The sequence below is a fragment of the Microcebus murinus genome, chromosome 13, assembly GCF_040939455.1.
Source record: "Microcebus murinus isolate Inina chromosome 13, M.murinus_Inina_mat1.0, whole genome shotgun sequence".
Classification (NCBI taxonomy): domain Eukaryota; kingdom Metazoa; phylum Chordata; class Mammalia; order Primates; family Cheirogaleidae; genus Microcebus; species Microcebus murinus.
Window position 1 is genome coordinate 66,091,418 of NC_134116.1, and position 16,626 is coordinate 66,108,043.

At 36.8% G+C, this 16,626-nt stretch overlaps 1 protein-coding gene across 7 annotated transcripts in view; it reads left to right on the forward strand.

The window, feature by feature from the left end:
* The window catches only part of LOC105868029 (phosphatidylinositol 3,4,5-trisphosphate 3-phosphatase TPTE2-like), a 139,774-nt gene extending 125,506 nt beyond the window's left edge, over window positions 1–14,268 (forward strand). For 4 of the 7 annotated variants that reach the window (XM_076009468.1, XM_076009470.1, XM_076009469.1 and 1 more), the window contains 4 exons: window positions 1,693–1,784; window positions 4,115–4,210; window positions 5,394–5,461; window positions 7,506–14,265. In XM_076009468.1, coding sequence (XP_075865583.1) covers window positions 1,693–1,784; window positions 4,115–4,210; window positions 5,394–5,461; window positions 7,506–7,614 — 365 coding nt within the window. In that variant the 3' untranslated portion in view covers window positions 7,615–14,265. Of the gene's footprint in view, window positions 1–1,496; window positions 1,785–4,114; window positions 4,211–5,393; window positions 5,462–7,505 lie in introns of those variants that run through there. The other 3 variants (XM_076009473.1, XR_012922470.1, XM_076009472.1) reach the window with 3 other exon arrangements.
* Window positions 14,269–16,626: the final 2,358 nt, after the last annotated feature.

The following is a 16,626-nucleotide window of genomic DNA, read 5'->3' on the forward strand; positions in this document are numbered from 1 at the left end:
ATACTGTCCGCAGTTTCAGGTATCCACTGGGTGTCTTAGAATGTATTCCCTGCGAATAAGGGGGGACTACTGTAATATTTGTCCATAGAAATGCAAATTAGTTGTGTCCAGTGGAATGCAATTGATTATAAACCCATTTTGGCAAATGTCAAATTGTTTAAAAATGCAAAGTACAAAGCAGTGCTATGATATGCAACTATTTCTGTAAAACAAAAGAGGGAATAATATGTTTTCATATTTGTGTGTATTTACATATATAAAACCTCTTGGAGAATATATATTCATATTTGCTTGCATATGCATAAAGATAATATAGTGGCTACATACTCAGCTGAGGAACTAAACGGGGAGAACTGGTGAGATGGAGAATTTTTGCTTCATGTCTTTTTTAGTTTTTTATTTTTAAATCATGTAGATATATTTAAATTATTTTAAAGTGTTTACATGTGTAGGAATTTAAGCTTATAAATCAATGCTTTTTTCTTGTCACGTGATAAGTATTTGACTTAGTTTAGTTCTGCATTTCACAGCTTTCTTGCAGACAGCAATAGAAAGTAGTTCTGCACCTGGAATGGGACAGAGGGAACTGAAGCAAGAAACTGTAATTCTTAAAGACAAACTAACAGCCTAGAGTTAGTGAAAACAAAATTAAATAAAAAGAAAACAAACAATATGAGACTAGCCATCAAGAATATTAATACATTATTTTATTCAAATATTTTTTAAAATTCTCTACCTTTTGTGCATATTTAAAGTGATATATGCAGAGTTGAAAGGAAAGCAATAAAAATTAATTGGAGTCTTAAGAAACTAGTTCTTTCAGACAATGCTAAAAAAAGTGGATCATTTGAATTGAAAAGGGACAACAGACCATTTGTCTATACATATATACTAAACACTACAGGAATGTTTGGATTTAACTATCCTATATTTTCCTAGAGATTGCATTAGGAACTGGACTTAACATGGGGCAAGAACAATTTGGACTCCAGTATTTATTATTAAGAATCATCATGAGGTGGCAAGGTGACTCATGCCTGTAATCCTAACACTTTGGGAGGCCAAGGCAAGAACATTGCTTGAGGTCAGAAGTTTGAGACCAGCCTAAGCAAGAGCAAGACCCCATCTCTACAAAAAAAAAAAAAAAAAGAAAGAAAATAGAAAAAAAAAAAATTAGCCAGGTGTGGTGGCACATGCCTGTAGTCTCAGCTCCTCAGAGGCTGGGCCAGGAGATTCGCCTGAGCCCAGCAGTTAGAGGTTGCATTGAGCTATGAAGATGCCACACATACTCTAGCTGGGGTGACAGAGTGAGACTCTGTCTCAAAAAGAAAAAACAAAACAAGAAACATCATGATTAGAAGTCTGAAGAAAGCAACATATTAATATTAGGAGAAGGGTTGCAAGTCACCTTCCCTAAATTTTTTTTCTAGAAAGGTGAAGTGATGAGATTCTAAGTCTTACAAGCAGAACTATATATCTTTTTTTTTTCTCTCTAGTGTAAGTTCTGCTTTAGGAGACAGGATTGGGCTTTTGAAACCTTGTTTCTCGAAGACAAAATCTATGCAAGACCAAATGATTAAACATTGACACATTGATAGGTGGGATAATATTTTTTCTTTTTAATCCATAATGTTAATTGGTGAGGCATTTTGATCTTTTCTCTAAACAGCCTAACTTCTTAATTTCATTTAGGACTCGGAAGGGGCAATGGACGTGATTTAGCCATGGAAATGATAATGAAGCGAAAGAAGGTTTTCTCCCTTTCGTCTTCTAAAAATGCTAGGGTAAGTAAGAGAAAACATGTGAACTGAAAATTCTGGTGTTTGTTTTTAAGCTCAATATCAAATCAGCATTCTGACCTCCCCAAACCATCACTCATCATAACGAGATGCCATGCTGCTTTCTGGTTACCATCCAGCTTGGGGGCACTGAAGGTTTGGATGCAAACCAAAGATAAATTAACCTCATTGTTCAAAGTAGTTTTCTACTACAAAGTATCCTACAAAGTATCCCAGGATACTTTCCAGAATATATTTTAGTGGAGAGTGTTACTTTGCCTTTCACTTTCCCACAAATGCTGAGCATGTTCCCAGGAATCTATCAAGGTTTTTAAATTCACATATCTGGTCATTATAGGCATATTCTGTTCTTCTGGGTCATTTTATCTTTTATTAAATGATTCTAAAATTTTAGCGTTCATGAAAACCAGCTAGGAGCTAGTAAAGATGTACATTCCTAGGTTGTACGAATGTATGATTCATGAAACTAGAATCAGGCCCAGGAACCTGTAGACTTAGAAATGTCCCAGGTGATTCTAACTCAGGTTCTGTGAGATGACACTATGAGAAATAATGCAAGAGTGGGAGGAATCTCTTTATCCAAAGTAATGTTTTGCTAAAATGAAGAAATGCCTCAAACTACAGACCTTTTCTAAAACAATAAGAAAGCTTCCTTCATGGGTCTAAGAACCATAAACTTTTATAATTTCCTTCCAGGCATTTGCCTCAAATTCTCCCATTACCAACCCTATTCCCCTTCCCCTACTTTTTTTGTTGTTGTTGTTCTTTCCTAAGTGAAGGCATTTGCCAAGGCCTGATCTTTGGCTTTGTATTCTTATTGCAGCAAATACTCTATTCTTGGTTATGCTCACCCATTCTGCTTCTTTAAATTATTTGTTCTCTCATTTACTGAACAGATATTTATGAACATCCACTGAGTTCATGGGCAGTCTCCATTCCAACAATTCAAACAAATTAGTCAATCCAAATTTATCAAATGAGCTTTTCCTCTGCTTCTGCAAATGGCACCAGCATTCTCCCACTCGGGCCTCAAAATTTCATAGTACCTTTGATTCTCTCTTTGCCTTGGTCCTTTAATATGCAATTAGTCACCAATTCCTGTGGATTATACCTTTGAAATTTTTCTTCACTCTCCCAACCTTTCTGTTCCCACTGCCACTACTTAGTTCAAGATCTCATTTGCTCATCCCTAGACTTCTAAGATAGTCTCGTTCGCTCTTTCTTTCTCCATATACAGTGCAGTATAGAGAGTCCTAAAGTATGCATCCTGAAATAATTGCTTGCACTGTGAAAAGCTGTAGGTAGAGCAGAAGACCTGTGTGCCCGTGGTCAAAATCAGTTACCATCTGTGGCTCAGCATCTTATTTATAAAATAAATATCATATCTCAAATGTTGTGGGAATTAAATTAGATAATATATGTGAAGTTGCTTTGTGAACTGTGAATCACTAAATAAATGTTAACCATAAGGCCATTTTATCACATAGAAAGTATCCCACTATATTGTTCAGCAACTTCACTCTTATTTCCCTGGCTTTTGAGCTCTCAAGATATAATAGCCCTCTCAAACCAAGCTAATTTCCTTCACACACGCAGTCTTAATCATATAGCTTAACAATTATATACCATTCTACATTGTTCCTTATGTGTACAGATCCCTGAAGGGACCAACCAACTGAGTCTGCACTTTCTTTTGTGTTTTTCACAGGGCCTAGCATAGACCTTCAATATTGTGGGTGTCATTATTTTCCATGGTGAATCTATAACAAAGAAATACTTAGTATAGCTTCAAAGTCATTCATTCCAGAAACTTGACCTATCTTTGGTCACTCCATCCAGCAGCCTGCAATGGACATGGCCTATGATCCTATCAACAAATGCAATATTCTTAATAAAACATGATGAGTTATGCATTGCTTTTTGAATGTCAATGCCAGCTTTAAAATTGAGTTTCTTAGTGTATTCTCAAAAGAGGCCTCAACATATAAAAATCAGATGACATATTTACAATAATAACATTTAGCAATAATATTTAATTGGCTAAACTCTAATAGAAAATTGAATACTTTACTTTTCAAAAGTGCCCCACAATAACCCTCAAACATCTTGGCCTTTAAAAAATATAAACAATAATATTTCAACTTTATAGAAAAGATTAATATTTCTATATATACATGTAGTGATTGGGCTATGAGACCAGAAGTACTTGATAAATATAGGAAGCCTTGATAAGTGAAAATGAACTTCACTGTTATCATCAGCTGAATTCCATGTGTTCCAAATTATAGTTCTGAATTCCATGTGTTCATTCACAGATTTTTCATGACAGTGAATCAAACAGAGTAATGATATTTCCATTCAACTGCCCACTTCTGTGCGAAGATGTGAACATGCAGTTTTTCATTGGCTCCGTGAGTAATCAAGAAACTGCTTCTTCCAGTTGTCATTGTCTGGTGTTTTGAATGATTTTGGTTTGGAATTTCTTTTGTGACAGTTTCTAACAAGGGAAATAATGGATGTTAACCCTTGGCCAGGGAGGGGTAGGAAAACAACAAATCAGATCTATAACAAATTTCTTAAAAATAAGAACATATGTTGAGCCGTGCGCAGTGGTTCACGCCTATAACCCTAGCACTCTGGGAGGCAGAAGCAGGAGGATCGCTCAAGGTCAGGAGTTCAAGACCAGCCTGAGCAAGAGCGAGACCCCGTCTCTACTATAAATAGAAAGAAATTAATTGACCAACTAAAAATATATAGAAAAAATTAGCTGGGTATGGTGGCACATGCCTGTAGTCCCAGCTACTTGGGAGGCTGAGGCAGAAGGATGGCTTGAGCCCAGGAGTTTGAGGTTGCTGTGAGATAGGTTAACACCATGGCACTCAGCCCTGGGAAACAGAGCAAGACTCTGTCTCAAAAAAAAAAAAAAAAAAATTAAAAAAGCACCATGAGATGAAAGCACTTTAAAAAATATTTAGGTATTTCTATCATCACCAATAATGATGGTTAATTATTCAATATAGCTACTCCTTGTAGAAATGGATGATGAGTGTTTTGTTTTCCCCTAATGTGGTCTCAAGATCTCTCTCTGGAGAGTAACTGTAAACTCTAGGCCTTCTCCAATGGATGTCAGGTGGTGAGGTGGCCATGAATGTTTACAGTGTGCTTTTCACAGGATATTTCTTTATCCTAGTAGATGGCTTAAAGCCTGAGTGTCTGACCCATAACCAGGTGTCTCTCTCATAGAAAATTTGTTTATGGCAGACACCCTTGTGGCTCTTCATAGATTTTCTGTTTAGCACTATCTGAACCAGATTAAAAGATCAGTGTTTAAATTTATAAATATCTATCATGAAAAAATATATTTCCTTGAGAATTTTGATATAAACAGCAAGAGAAACAATAGCATTCTCTTAAAGCCTCCTCCTTTGTGTCTTGAGTGGATTGTTATAGACTGTAGAGTGCTGCATATTTAGTGGCTATAATTGAAAAATCTATAAAGGAATAAAGGAAGTAATTTTAATCCTTTTGGAATGATTAGTTCTTACTATCAATTTTACTATTAAAATAACCTTTTTTAAAACCCTGTCTTTTTAGGCATCTCTTGAACAACACAAGTGCCAATTTTCCTTTTGGTTTCATACGTCTTTTATAAACAATAGCAGGTATGGATATAATATAATCCAATGGACACAGTCTAATCTTCAAGTGTCTGTGTGTAAGGTGTAATGACAAGTCTTTTGCCAGTTGTCATAAGCTCAGTTTATAGACACCATAAAATCCTTGAGTCACCATTTTTCATTCCCTTACTCCTCTTATTGTGGTTATTTTAAAAATACAATTATTCTTGAGACCCACTGTTGCATTATCCTCAAGATCCATGGCATAGAACTGTGTTATAGGTTAAAAAGTATTATAATCGGATCTTGAGCATGATAATAAATTCCTCCCATGGAAGTTTAATATGAGTCTGCTCAGTGCCTTCAATGTGGCAGGTCCTCAGTAGGTGCTGAGTTACTGATAACTGACCACCACCAAATTCTATGCTAAGTAAGGCGGGATGTAGGGAGGCTTCAGCTAGCTGAAAAGCTGATTGACACATATATCTGGGGCAGAAGTTACAAGACACATTAAGTCTTAAGGAAGACAGCTGGAAAATCATTAATTGATTGATAGTCTCCCACTTCAACATGACTTTCTAATAACCATATTGGGAAACCTTTTTAAAAAAGTAATTACTCACTGGATTCAGTGGCTCAAGCCTATAGTCTCAGCACATTGGGTGGCTGAGGCAGGAGGGTTGCTTGAGGCTAGAAGTTTGAGACCAGCCTGGCAACATAGTGAGACCCTATCTCTACAGAATATAAAATACATTGGCCAGCCATGGTGGTCCGCGCCTGTAGTCCCAGCTTCTTGGGAGGCTGAGGCGGGAGGATTGCCTGCGCCCAGGTGCTTGAGGTTGCTGTGAGAAATGATGATGCCGCTGCCCTCCAGCAGCCTGGGCGACAGAGCAATACCCTGTTGCTAAAACAAACAAACAAAAAAGTAATTATTAATTGGATTTGATTATTTTTATTCCAAAGAACCTTCTACCATATCTGGAAACTCATTCCTGAGTCTAGAAGTTCTCTTTAAAGACTGTTTGTTCTGTGGTGGTGAAAAATTGAGATTTTTGATATCACCATACTATCTGATACAAAAGGAAGAAATAATATTTTAAAAATCATTCAGGCCAGAGTTGAAGAAATGGTTGTGATTGTATGTGGCATGAATTAATAGTTATTATTACATCCAAACCTAGTCTTTTCTTCAAGTCTGAATTTGACCTAATAACTCCTCAAGTCCATTAAGGCAAACTGATCTACATACTTGTAATGCACACACATTTAATGGACTTTTATAAACTTTGGATTTGATGAAATAATTTTACTGATTTTTTTTCCCAGATGTATACAAACAATAAACTTTGCCTCATAACATAAGCAAAGTTCCTCAAATAGTGAGATCTGGAGCTTCATTTGGTGCTACTCCTCAGAAGTGGTTCTTGTTAACAGATGCATTTTTTTTTTCTTTAAAACACCATGTTCATGGTTATAGGTACAGTGGCTCACCCCTGTACTCCCAGCACTTTGGGAGGCTGAGGTGGAAGGCTTGTTTGAGTCCAGGAATTTGAAGTTGCAGTGAGCTATAGTGATGCCACTGCACTCTAAAGCAAGCAAAGTATCATGTTCATATTAGAGAAGCAACAAGTTAAATCACTTTTATATAAGTTTCTAAAGATTTGTATAACATTTAAGTTTACATACTACTTGGTAAAGCCGTATTTGTTAGTCATGAGATTGTTTAACCAAAATGCCAATTTCCAACATTTAAAAGAGACACGGTATTTTATTCCTGGGTTTTAACACACACCTAGTCTCTGAATGATTTCTGTCACATATAGAAATTTAGATATTTTATTGAGCCTGGATGTCACTGATTGCATAAAAGGCAATGTTAAAAGAATCAGTAACATGTGTTACTGAAGATTAGATACTTTGCATCTCACCAGAAAGGTGGAAGGAAACAACTGAGATACACAAAAAAGGGGCTGGAGCTGTAATCATGGTGCAAGTCCTTTTACTTAAAAACTTTACCAAGGCTGCCCCACTGAATGGCTTTTCAGTTAGCCCTAAAATAAAATGTAATAATTTTTTTTTCTGTTCTTAGGTTTTATCTGCCAAGAAATGAATTGGACAAAATCCATAAACCAAAAACATGGGAAAATTTTCCAGATGACTTTGCCGTAGAAATTCAGTTTAGGGAGCTAAAAACCTAGAGCTGTGTTGTAAGGCAAGCATCTGGTTATTGAGGACAGAATTATTATCTCCCCGTCTCCTTAAACATTTGTATATATATTTTTAGCTAATTTCCTTACTGTAAATATGTTCTTGTAAAATACATTAAATATATACCAATAAAACATCAATGGCTGGTTTTTTTTGTTTTTTGAACATACTTCACACAAAGTTTCCATCTTGTATTTAGACAAATTTGAAACACAATACACAGGAACATAAGGAATCATTTTGAAGAACTTTGAAATAGAACTCTCATATCAAAATAATTGAAATATTAAAAAATTGTGAGCCCCAGTACCCATTTATTTATATATTTTTGGACAACTATTTATTTTCTACTGTTTCACATTTGTAATTTCCGAAATCTAATTTCTATTTTCTTCCTCTACTTGATTTACAAACTGTTAACAAAGAGATTTGCAGTGAAGACTAGGTTTTAAACCCAGAGGAGAGAAATGTTTCACACAAGCAGTCCCCTGCCCCCCCCCCCGAACATACACTTTTCTCTTGTTCCAAGCACTACACAGGTAAACTACGTAACAAGCTTCCTTTAATTACACCCAAGCACAGGGAGGAGGCTAAGAAGACAAAGAATCTTCAGTAACTTCTGCTTTTGTGTAACATTATAAGTGACATCAAAGAAATATTTGTTCTTAAAGTAATCTAGATTTATTATTTTGAAATCCACCATCCCTGCTCACAACCAACTTCACCTAGGCTTAGGGAAACGCTGTGAAGGAAGGTCACCTTTTTATTATAAACTCCGATCAGTCTTGTGTCCAAAGGAAATCATAATCATTTTATTTTTGGTATTGGGTGCTACTTTATTCTAAGTACCTTTACTGCCACTCTATCTTCAGGCCATGACTGTCCGTGAAAAGAGTTCTACTTTGGCTTTATTGAAAGTATCCTTATTTGAATGGTTTTCCTTTTATTAACAAGGCTCTCAACAATCTAGACCAAGGTGAATTCATCAGGAAATGAAAGGTAGCGACTAATAAAACAAGTATCTCTGTTAGAACACAGAATGCTCATTCCTGAAAAACCTTGCGCTCTTCAGAAAAATAAATGCTTTGGGGCAGACCTCTGTAGTTAAGCAACTTTGTATCTGGCACACTAACCACTTGGACCACCCAGGTGAGCAGCTTGAATGTCTGGAGGTTTCCACAGCAGCTTTTTTTTTTTAAATGAAGAAATACAACAATATTTTAGAGAAGGACTGAGGGTGCCAATGTGGCACAGACAGGAGTAGAGGTCCAAGCCATGGTGGACACAGAAGGTGTCAACCTGCCAGGAGCCAAGAGCTCTGTATGGCTGGCTGGTGGCCTGGCTGCAGGTGCTTTTTATTTTTTTCTAAATATCCTTAAAAAATCACAACTGCCAGTGCAACAGCCCAACAAAAGCCTTTTTCCTTTACTCCCCCTAATCTGGCTACCCTCGGTGGAAAAGATCACAGAACATGATTTCAGTTTCCTTCCATGGTATTAATAATATTATTCCCTGTCATTCATGTTACAGAAATGTGTGGGCAAAATGTAGATTGTACTATTTTATTTAAAATTCACACAGCAGTAATCTACAGAGGACAGAGTACAGGGTGGGCTTATGGGGTGAACAGGGGAAAAATAGCTGGCCCAGTGAAGAGTGAGATGTGTCTCTTTTTTTTTTTTTCATGAAATAAGTCATCTTGCATTATTTTTTTCTTTGTTTTATGTAGAGTTGGTTTTTTAGTGAAATATACATGATTAATAAATTACTAAATTGTCCCTAATTCTTTTTTTTTTTTCTTTTCTTTTTTAATTCCAAAAGATTTACAAGGTATAAGTGTTTCCTTGTTAAATGGATGGATTGTATAGTGGTGAAGTCAGGGCTTTTAGTGCACTCATATTCCAAATAGTATACATTGTACCTGACTGGTAGTTTTTGGATTCCTTAACCTCTTCCCACTCTCCCCACTTCCAAGTCTCTGAAGTCCCTTATACCACCCCATGTGACCCTGTACACTCATCTTTCAGCTCCCAGTTATGAGTAATTATACATGCAGTATTTGTTTTGCCATTCCTGAGATACTTCAAATAAGGTTATGGCTTCCAGTTTCATCCAAGTTGGTGCAGAAGATATTATTTCATTCTTTTTTATGGCTGAGTAGTATTCCATGGTATATATGTGCCACATTTTCTTTATCCACTTATCAGTTGATGGGCACTTAGGTTGATTCTGTATCTTTGCAATTGTGAATTCTGCTGCCATAAACACACAAGTGCATGAGTCTTTTTGATATAATGACTTCTTTTCCTTTGGGAAGATACCCAGTAGTGGGATTGCTGGATCAAAAGGTAAGTCTACTTTTACTTCTTTGAGGAATCTCCATACTGTTTTCCATAGAGGTTGTACTAATTCACATTCCCACCAACAGTGAATAAGCCTTCCCTTTTCACCATATCCATGCCAACATTCGTTGTTTTTTTGACTTTTGAATAAAAGCCATTCTGACAGGGGTAAAGTGGTATCTCATTGTGGTTTTAATTTGCATTTCCCTGATGATTAATGATGTTTAGCACTTTTTCATATGTTTGTTGGTAATTTGCATATATTCTTACAAAAAAAAAAAGTCTATGTATTTTTCCCACTTTTTAATGGGGTTGGTTTTTTCTTGCTGATTTGAGTTCCTTGTAGATTTTGGCTATTAGTCCCTTGTTGGGTATATAGTTTGAGAATATTGTCTCCCATTCTGTAGGTTGTCTGTTTGCCTCTGTGGATTATTTCCTTTGCTGTGCAAAAACTTTTTAGTTTAATTGAGCCTCATTTATTTATTTTTCATTTTGTTATATTTGCTTTTGGGTATCTTAGTTATAAATTCTTTGCCTAAGCCAATATCCAAAAGAGTTCTTCCTACATTTTTCTCTAGAATTTTTATGGTGTCAGGTCTTGCCTTTAAGTCTTTAATCCATCCTGAGTTAATTTTTGTGTATGGTGAGAGATAGGGATCAGTTTCATTCTTCTGCATGTGGCTTTCTAATTTTCCCGGCACCATTTACTGAATAGGGCATCCTTTCCCCAGTGTATGTTTTTGTCTGCTTTGTTGAAGATGAGTTGGTTATACCTATATGGTTTTATTTCTGGGTTCTCCGTTCTGCTCCATTGATCTAAGTGTACATCTTTATACCAGTACTGTGCTGTGTATAATTTGTAGTATAATTTAAAGGTGGATAATATGATGTCTCCAGATTGACTTTTTCTGATTAAGATGGCTTTGGCTATTCAGGCTCTTTTTTGATCCCATATGAAATTTAGAATTGTTTTTTCTAGTTCTGTGAAAAATGACATTGGTATTTTGATGGGAATTGCATTGAATTTGTAAAGCACTTTGGGTAATATGAACATTTTAACAATACTGATTCTTCCAATCCATGAGACATTTTTCCATTTATTTTTGTCATCAACAGTTTCTTTTATCAGTGTTTTGTAGTTCTGTCACCTCCTTAGTTAAGTAGATCTTTCACCTCAGTTAAGTAGATTCCTAGGTATTTTATTTTCTTTGCAGCTATTATAATGGTATTGAGTTCTTGATTCGACTTGAAGCTTGACTATTATTAACGTATAGAAATGCTACTAATTTGTGTACATTGATTTTGTAACATGAGACTTTGCTGCATTTATTTTATCAATTCTAGGAGTCTTTTTGGTGTGGGCTTTAGGGTTTTCTAGCTATCAGATCATATCATTGGCAAACAGAGGTAGTTTGACCTCCTCTTTCCTGATTTGGATGCCCTTTCTTTCTTTTGCATGCCTGATTACTCTGGCTAGAATGTCAGTACTATGTTGAATAGAATTGATGACAGTGGGCATCCTTGTCTTGTTCCACTTCTTAGGGGAAATGCTTTCAACTTTCCCCTATTCAGTATAATGTTGGCTGTGGGTTTGTCATAGATGGCTTTTATTATTTTGAGGTACATTATGTATATTCCTAGTTTGTTGAGAGTTTTTATCATGAAGGGGTGCTAGATTTTATTGCATACTTTTTTTCTGCATCTATTGAGATGATTATATGGTTCTTGTTTTTAATTCTGTTTATATGGTGAATCACATTTATTGATTTGCATATGTTGAATGATCCTTGCATCCCAGGGATGAAACCCACTTGATCATAGTGAATTTTTTTTTTTATGTGTGTTGCATTCAGTTTGCTTGTATTTTTTTGAGGATTTTTGTATCTATTTTCTTAAGGAATATTGGTCTGTAGTTTTCTTTTTTTGTTGTGTCCTTTCCTGGCTTTGGTATCAGGGTGATACTGGTTTCATATAATTAGTTAGGGAGGATTCTCTCATTCTCAATGTTATGGAACAGTTTATGGAACAGTAAGATAGGTCTGGTTCTTCTTTGTAGGTCTATAGAATTCAGCTGTGAATCTGCCTGGTCCTGAGCCCATTTTTTGTAGGGAGGACTTTTTTTTTTTAATGATTGATTCAATCTTGCTACTCATAATTGGTTTAGTCAGGATTTCTATTTCTTGATTCAAGCTTGGGAGGATATGTCTTTCCAAAAATTCATCCATCTCCTCTAAATTTTCTAGTCTGTGTGCATATAGGTGTAATAGTCTCAGATGATATTTTGTATTTCTGCAGTATCAGTTGTAATGTCTTCTTTTTCATTTCTGATTGAGCTTATTTGAATCTTCTCTCTTCTTAATTAATCTAACCAGTGGTCTGTCAATTTTCTTTATCTTTTCAAAGAACTTTTTAATTTTTGTATTGTTTTTGTTTTTTGTGTTTTTGGGGGGGGTTCAATTTTAGTTAATTATGCTTTGACCTCTGTTATTTCTTATGATCTGCTAGCTTTGGGTTGGATTTGTTCTTCTTTTTCTAATTCCCTGAAGTATAACATTAGGTTATTAATTTGTGATCTTTCTGTCTTTTTGATGCAGGTATTTAGTGTTGTAAAATTCCCTCTTAGCATTGCTTTTGCAGTATCCCATAGATTTTGGTAGCTCGTGTCACCATTATCGTTCAAGAAATTTTTTTAATTTTCATCTTGATTTCATCATTGGCCCCAAAATCATTCAGCAACAGGTTATTTAACACATTAACTGCCATGTGAGTTGTATTTAGCTCATAATGATTTTGAACCTGGGGCCTCAGGAAGCATATGAAAACTCAATTCTCCAAAATAAATTCAGTAAGTTTGTCGTGAGTCACATACAATTCAAGTGCCAGCAGTGTAAATATTGATTCTAGCACCATGTGCATTGCATATAATTTACAAACAGAAAACAATAAAAATAACAAAATTTTTCATCAAATTAGAAAGGATTGTTTTCTTTTCAAAGTTGTTACTCTATTTTCATAATAAAACACCATGGGAGAAAAATATTTTTTTCTAGTGTGGCAATCAATGTATTAATTTCCACATTTTTGTATAGTTTTGAGAGTTCCTCTTGGAATTTTTAGTTTTATTCTGCTATGGTCTGAGAAGATACATGGTATGATTTTAATTTTTTAAAAATTTGCTGAAACCTGTTTTGTGGCCTAACCTATGGCCTATTTTGGAAAATATTCCATGTGCTGATAAGAAGAATGTATATTCTGCATTTTGGGGATAGAATATTCTGTAAAGGCCTGTTAGATCCATTTCCTACAAAGTCTCATATCTGCCTCAATGATCTGGCAAGTTCAGTCAGTGGAGTGTATAAATTCGTTCACTATTATCATATTGCTGTTTATTTCATTTCTTAGGTCTATTAATATTTCTTTTATGAATCTAGGAGCTCCTGTGTTAGGTCCACATATATTTAGGATTGTTATATCTTCCTGGCGAATGGATCCCTTTATCACTATAATAACCATATGCATTGTTTTTTACTATTGTTGATTTAAAATCTCTTTTATCCAAGAGTAACTACTCCTGCTTGCTTTTGGTTTCCATTTGCATGGAATATTTTTTTCTACCCCTTTACCTTGAGTCTATTACTCTTTATGAGTTGAATGGGTTTCTTGAATACAGCAGATATTTGGGTTTTCTTTTTTTATCCATGTTGTCAATCTGTATCATTTAAGTGGGGCATTTAGACTGCTTACATTCAATGTTAATATTGATAAGATACTGTACCGGTCCTCATATTGTTATCCAGCTGCTTTGTAGTCTCCCTTGTGTTACTGTTTTATAAGAGCTATGAGTTTTTACTTTCAAGTGTTTTTACACTGGTATCAACCATTCTTTTTGGTGTTTAGAGCACTTTTGTCAGGTCTCAACATGACAAATTCCCTTAGTGTGTGCATGTTTCCCCTTCATTTATGAAACTTAGTTTTTCAGGACGTAAAATTGTTGGCTGACAGTTATTCTGTTTACGAATACTAAAGACAGAGCTGGGCGCAGTGGCTCAGGCCTGTAATCCTAGCACTCTGTGGGAGGCTGAGGAGGGAGGATTGCTTGAGGTCAGGAGTTCAAGACCAGCCTGAGCAAGAGTAAGAACCCTGTCTCTATTTTATTTTATTTTATTTATTTATTTTGAGACAGAGTCTCGCTTTGTTGCCAAGGCTAGAGTGAGTGCCATGGCATCAGCCTACCTCACAGCAACCTCAATCTCCTAGGCTCAGGTGATCCTCCTGCCTCAGCCTCCCGAGTAGCTGGGACTACAGGCATGCGCCACCATGCCCGGCTAATTTTTTCTATATATATTAGTTGGCCAATTAATTTCTATTTATAGTAGAGACAGGGTCTCACTCTTGCTCAGGCTGGTTTCCAACTGCTGACCTTGAGCAATCCACCTGCCCCAGCCTCCCAGAGAGCTAGGATTACAGGTGTGAGCCACTGAGCCCGGCCTCTATTTTAAAAAAATAGAAAAAATTAGACCCCATTTCTACTAAAAATAGAAAAAAAATAGCTGTGTATGGTGACATGTACCTGTAGTCCCAGCTACTTGGTAGGCTGAGGCAAGAGGATCACTTGAGCCCAGGAGTATAGGTTGCTGTGAGCTAGGCTGATGTCACGGTAGTCTAGCCTGAGCAACAAAGTGAGACTCTCTCAAAAAGAAAAAAAAAAAAAAGATTACTAAAGACAGGACCCCAGTCCCTTCTGGCCTGTAAGGTTTCTGCTGAGAAGCCTATTATTCTGATGGGTTTTCCTTGATGATTTCATCTTGCAGCTTGTAGGATTTTCTCCTTTACTTTGACCAGACTGATGACTCTGTGCCTTGGTGATGTCCTATTTGCAATAAACCTTCCGGGTGTTCAGTGACCATCTTGTATCTGGATGTCAGAATCTCTAGCAAGACCAGGGAAGTTTTCTTCCATTATTCTCTCGAATAGGTGTTCCATACTTTTGGTTTTGGCTTTTTTCTCCCTCAGGGATACCTCTGATTCTTATGTTTGGGTGTTTCATATAATTTCATATAATCCCATATTTCTTGGAGACTTTCTCTTGTTTTCCTTTTTTCTTTCCTTTATTTTGGACTAATTGGGTTAATGTGAAAGCTCTGACTCTGCCTGGTCTAGTCTGTTAAAACTTTCCACTGTACTTTGAAATTCCCTAAATGACACCTTCATTTCCAGAAGTTCTGTTATGCCTGTGTGTGTGTTATTTTTTTTTTTATTGTCTCTTTAGTGAATTTCTCATTCACGTCTTGAATTATTTTTTTGGTTTGTGTTGGTTTTCACTTTTCAGATCTATCCCATTGAGCTTATTTGTGATCCATATACTGAATTCCATATCTAACATATCAAAGATTCTTTTTTGCTTGGAGTCCATTGCTGCACAGCTAGTGTGATCCTTTGGGGTGTCAAAACAGCCTGCTTTTCCTTATTGCCAGAGTTCTTATTCTGGTTCCTTCTCATCTGGAATCTCTTCCTCCAGCTCAAAACAGATAGCTTTACAAGTTCACCTATTCTCCTCTGTTGGGAACTCTGCTGCTCAGTGTAGAGGAAGAAGTATGCTGCATTTTGGCTCATGTAGGTATGTACCCACTGTGGTATTATGGCAATTTGATTGGACATCAGGTCCCTGGGAGAGTGTTGAGGTGCCAGCAGTGGACTACGTTATGTAATTGCCAGTTCCCAAGCCTCAGGATGCCATGCTTAAGTCATGGGGGGTTCAGACAGAAACTGAGCTAGGAAACTTGCTCTCAAGCCTCTGAGTTCACGTGTTGGCTGTGATGGTGAGGGGTCAGATGCTCTGCGCTTCTCCAGAATGCTCAGGCAGGAGAAGGGCAAATGCACTGTGAGCCTGTGACAAAAGGGGTGGGCCCCTCTTGTCCAGATTAGCACAGGCAGGCAGCTGTGGGACACACAAGCTGCTCACACCTCCCTTACTTGGCAATGACAGTGGTCTCTGTCCTCCAGGGGCACAAAAGTGCGTAGATTCCCAGCTCCTACTCTGCCCCAGCTGCAGCAGTGGTAGAGGCAGCTCAACATGTTGTGTGCAGGGCTCCCAGACTGGGTTGGGCTGTGGCAGAAATGCCACCACAGTGAGGATGTAGTTGTACCAGGAACTTGCCTCCAGGTAGGGTGGTCTCCGGGGAAGAGAAGGAACACTCATACACTGCTGGTGGGAGTGCAAACTAGCGCAACCTCTGTGGAAAGCAATATGGAGATACCTCAAAGAGATACAAGTAGATCTACCATTTGATCCAGCAATCCCATTACTGGGCATCTACCCAAAAGAACAAAAGATATTCTATAAAAAAAGACATCTGCACTTGAATGTTTATAGCAGCACAATTCACAATTGGAAAGATGTGGAAACAACACAAGTGCCCATTAATATGTGAGTGGATTAATAAAATGTGGTATACCATGAGTACTATTCCACTATAAGAAACAATGGTGATACAGCACCTCTTGTATTTTCCTGGATAGAGCTGGAACCCATTCTACTAAGTGAAGTATCCCAAGAATGGAAAAATAACCACCACATGTACTCACCAGCAAATTGGTTTTAACTGATCAACACCTAAGTGGACATACAGGAATAACATTCATCAGGCGCCAGGCAGATGG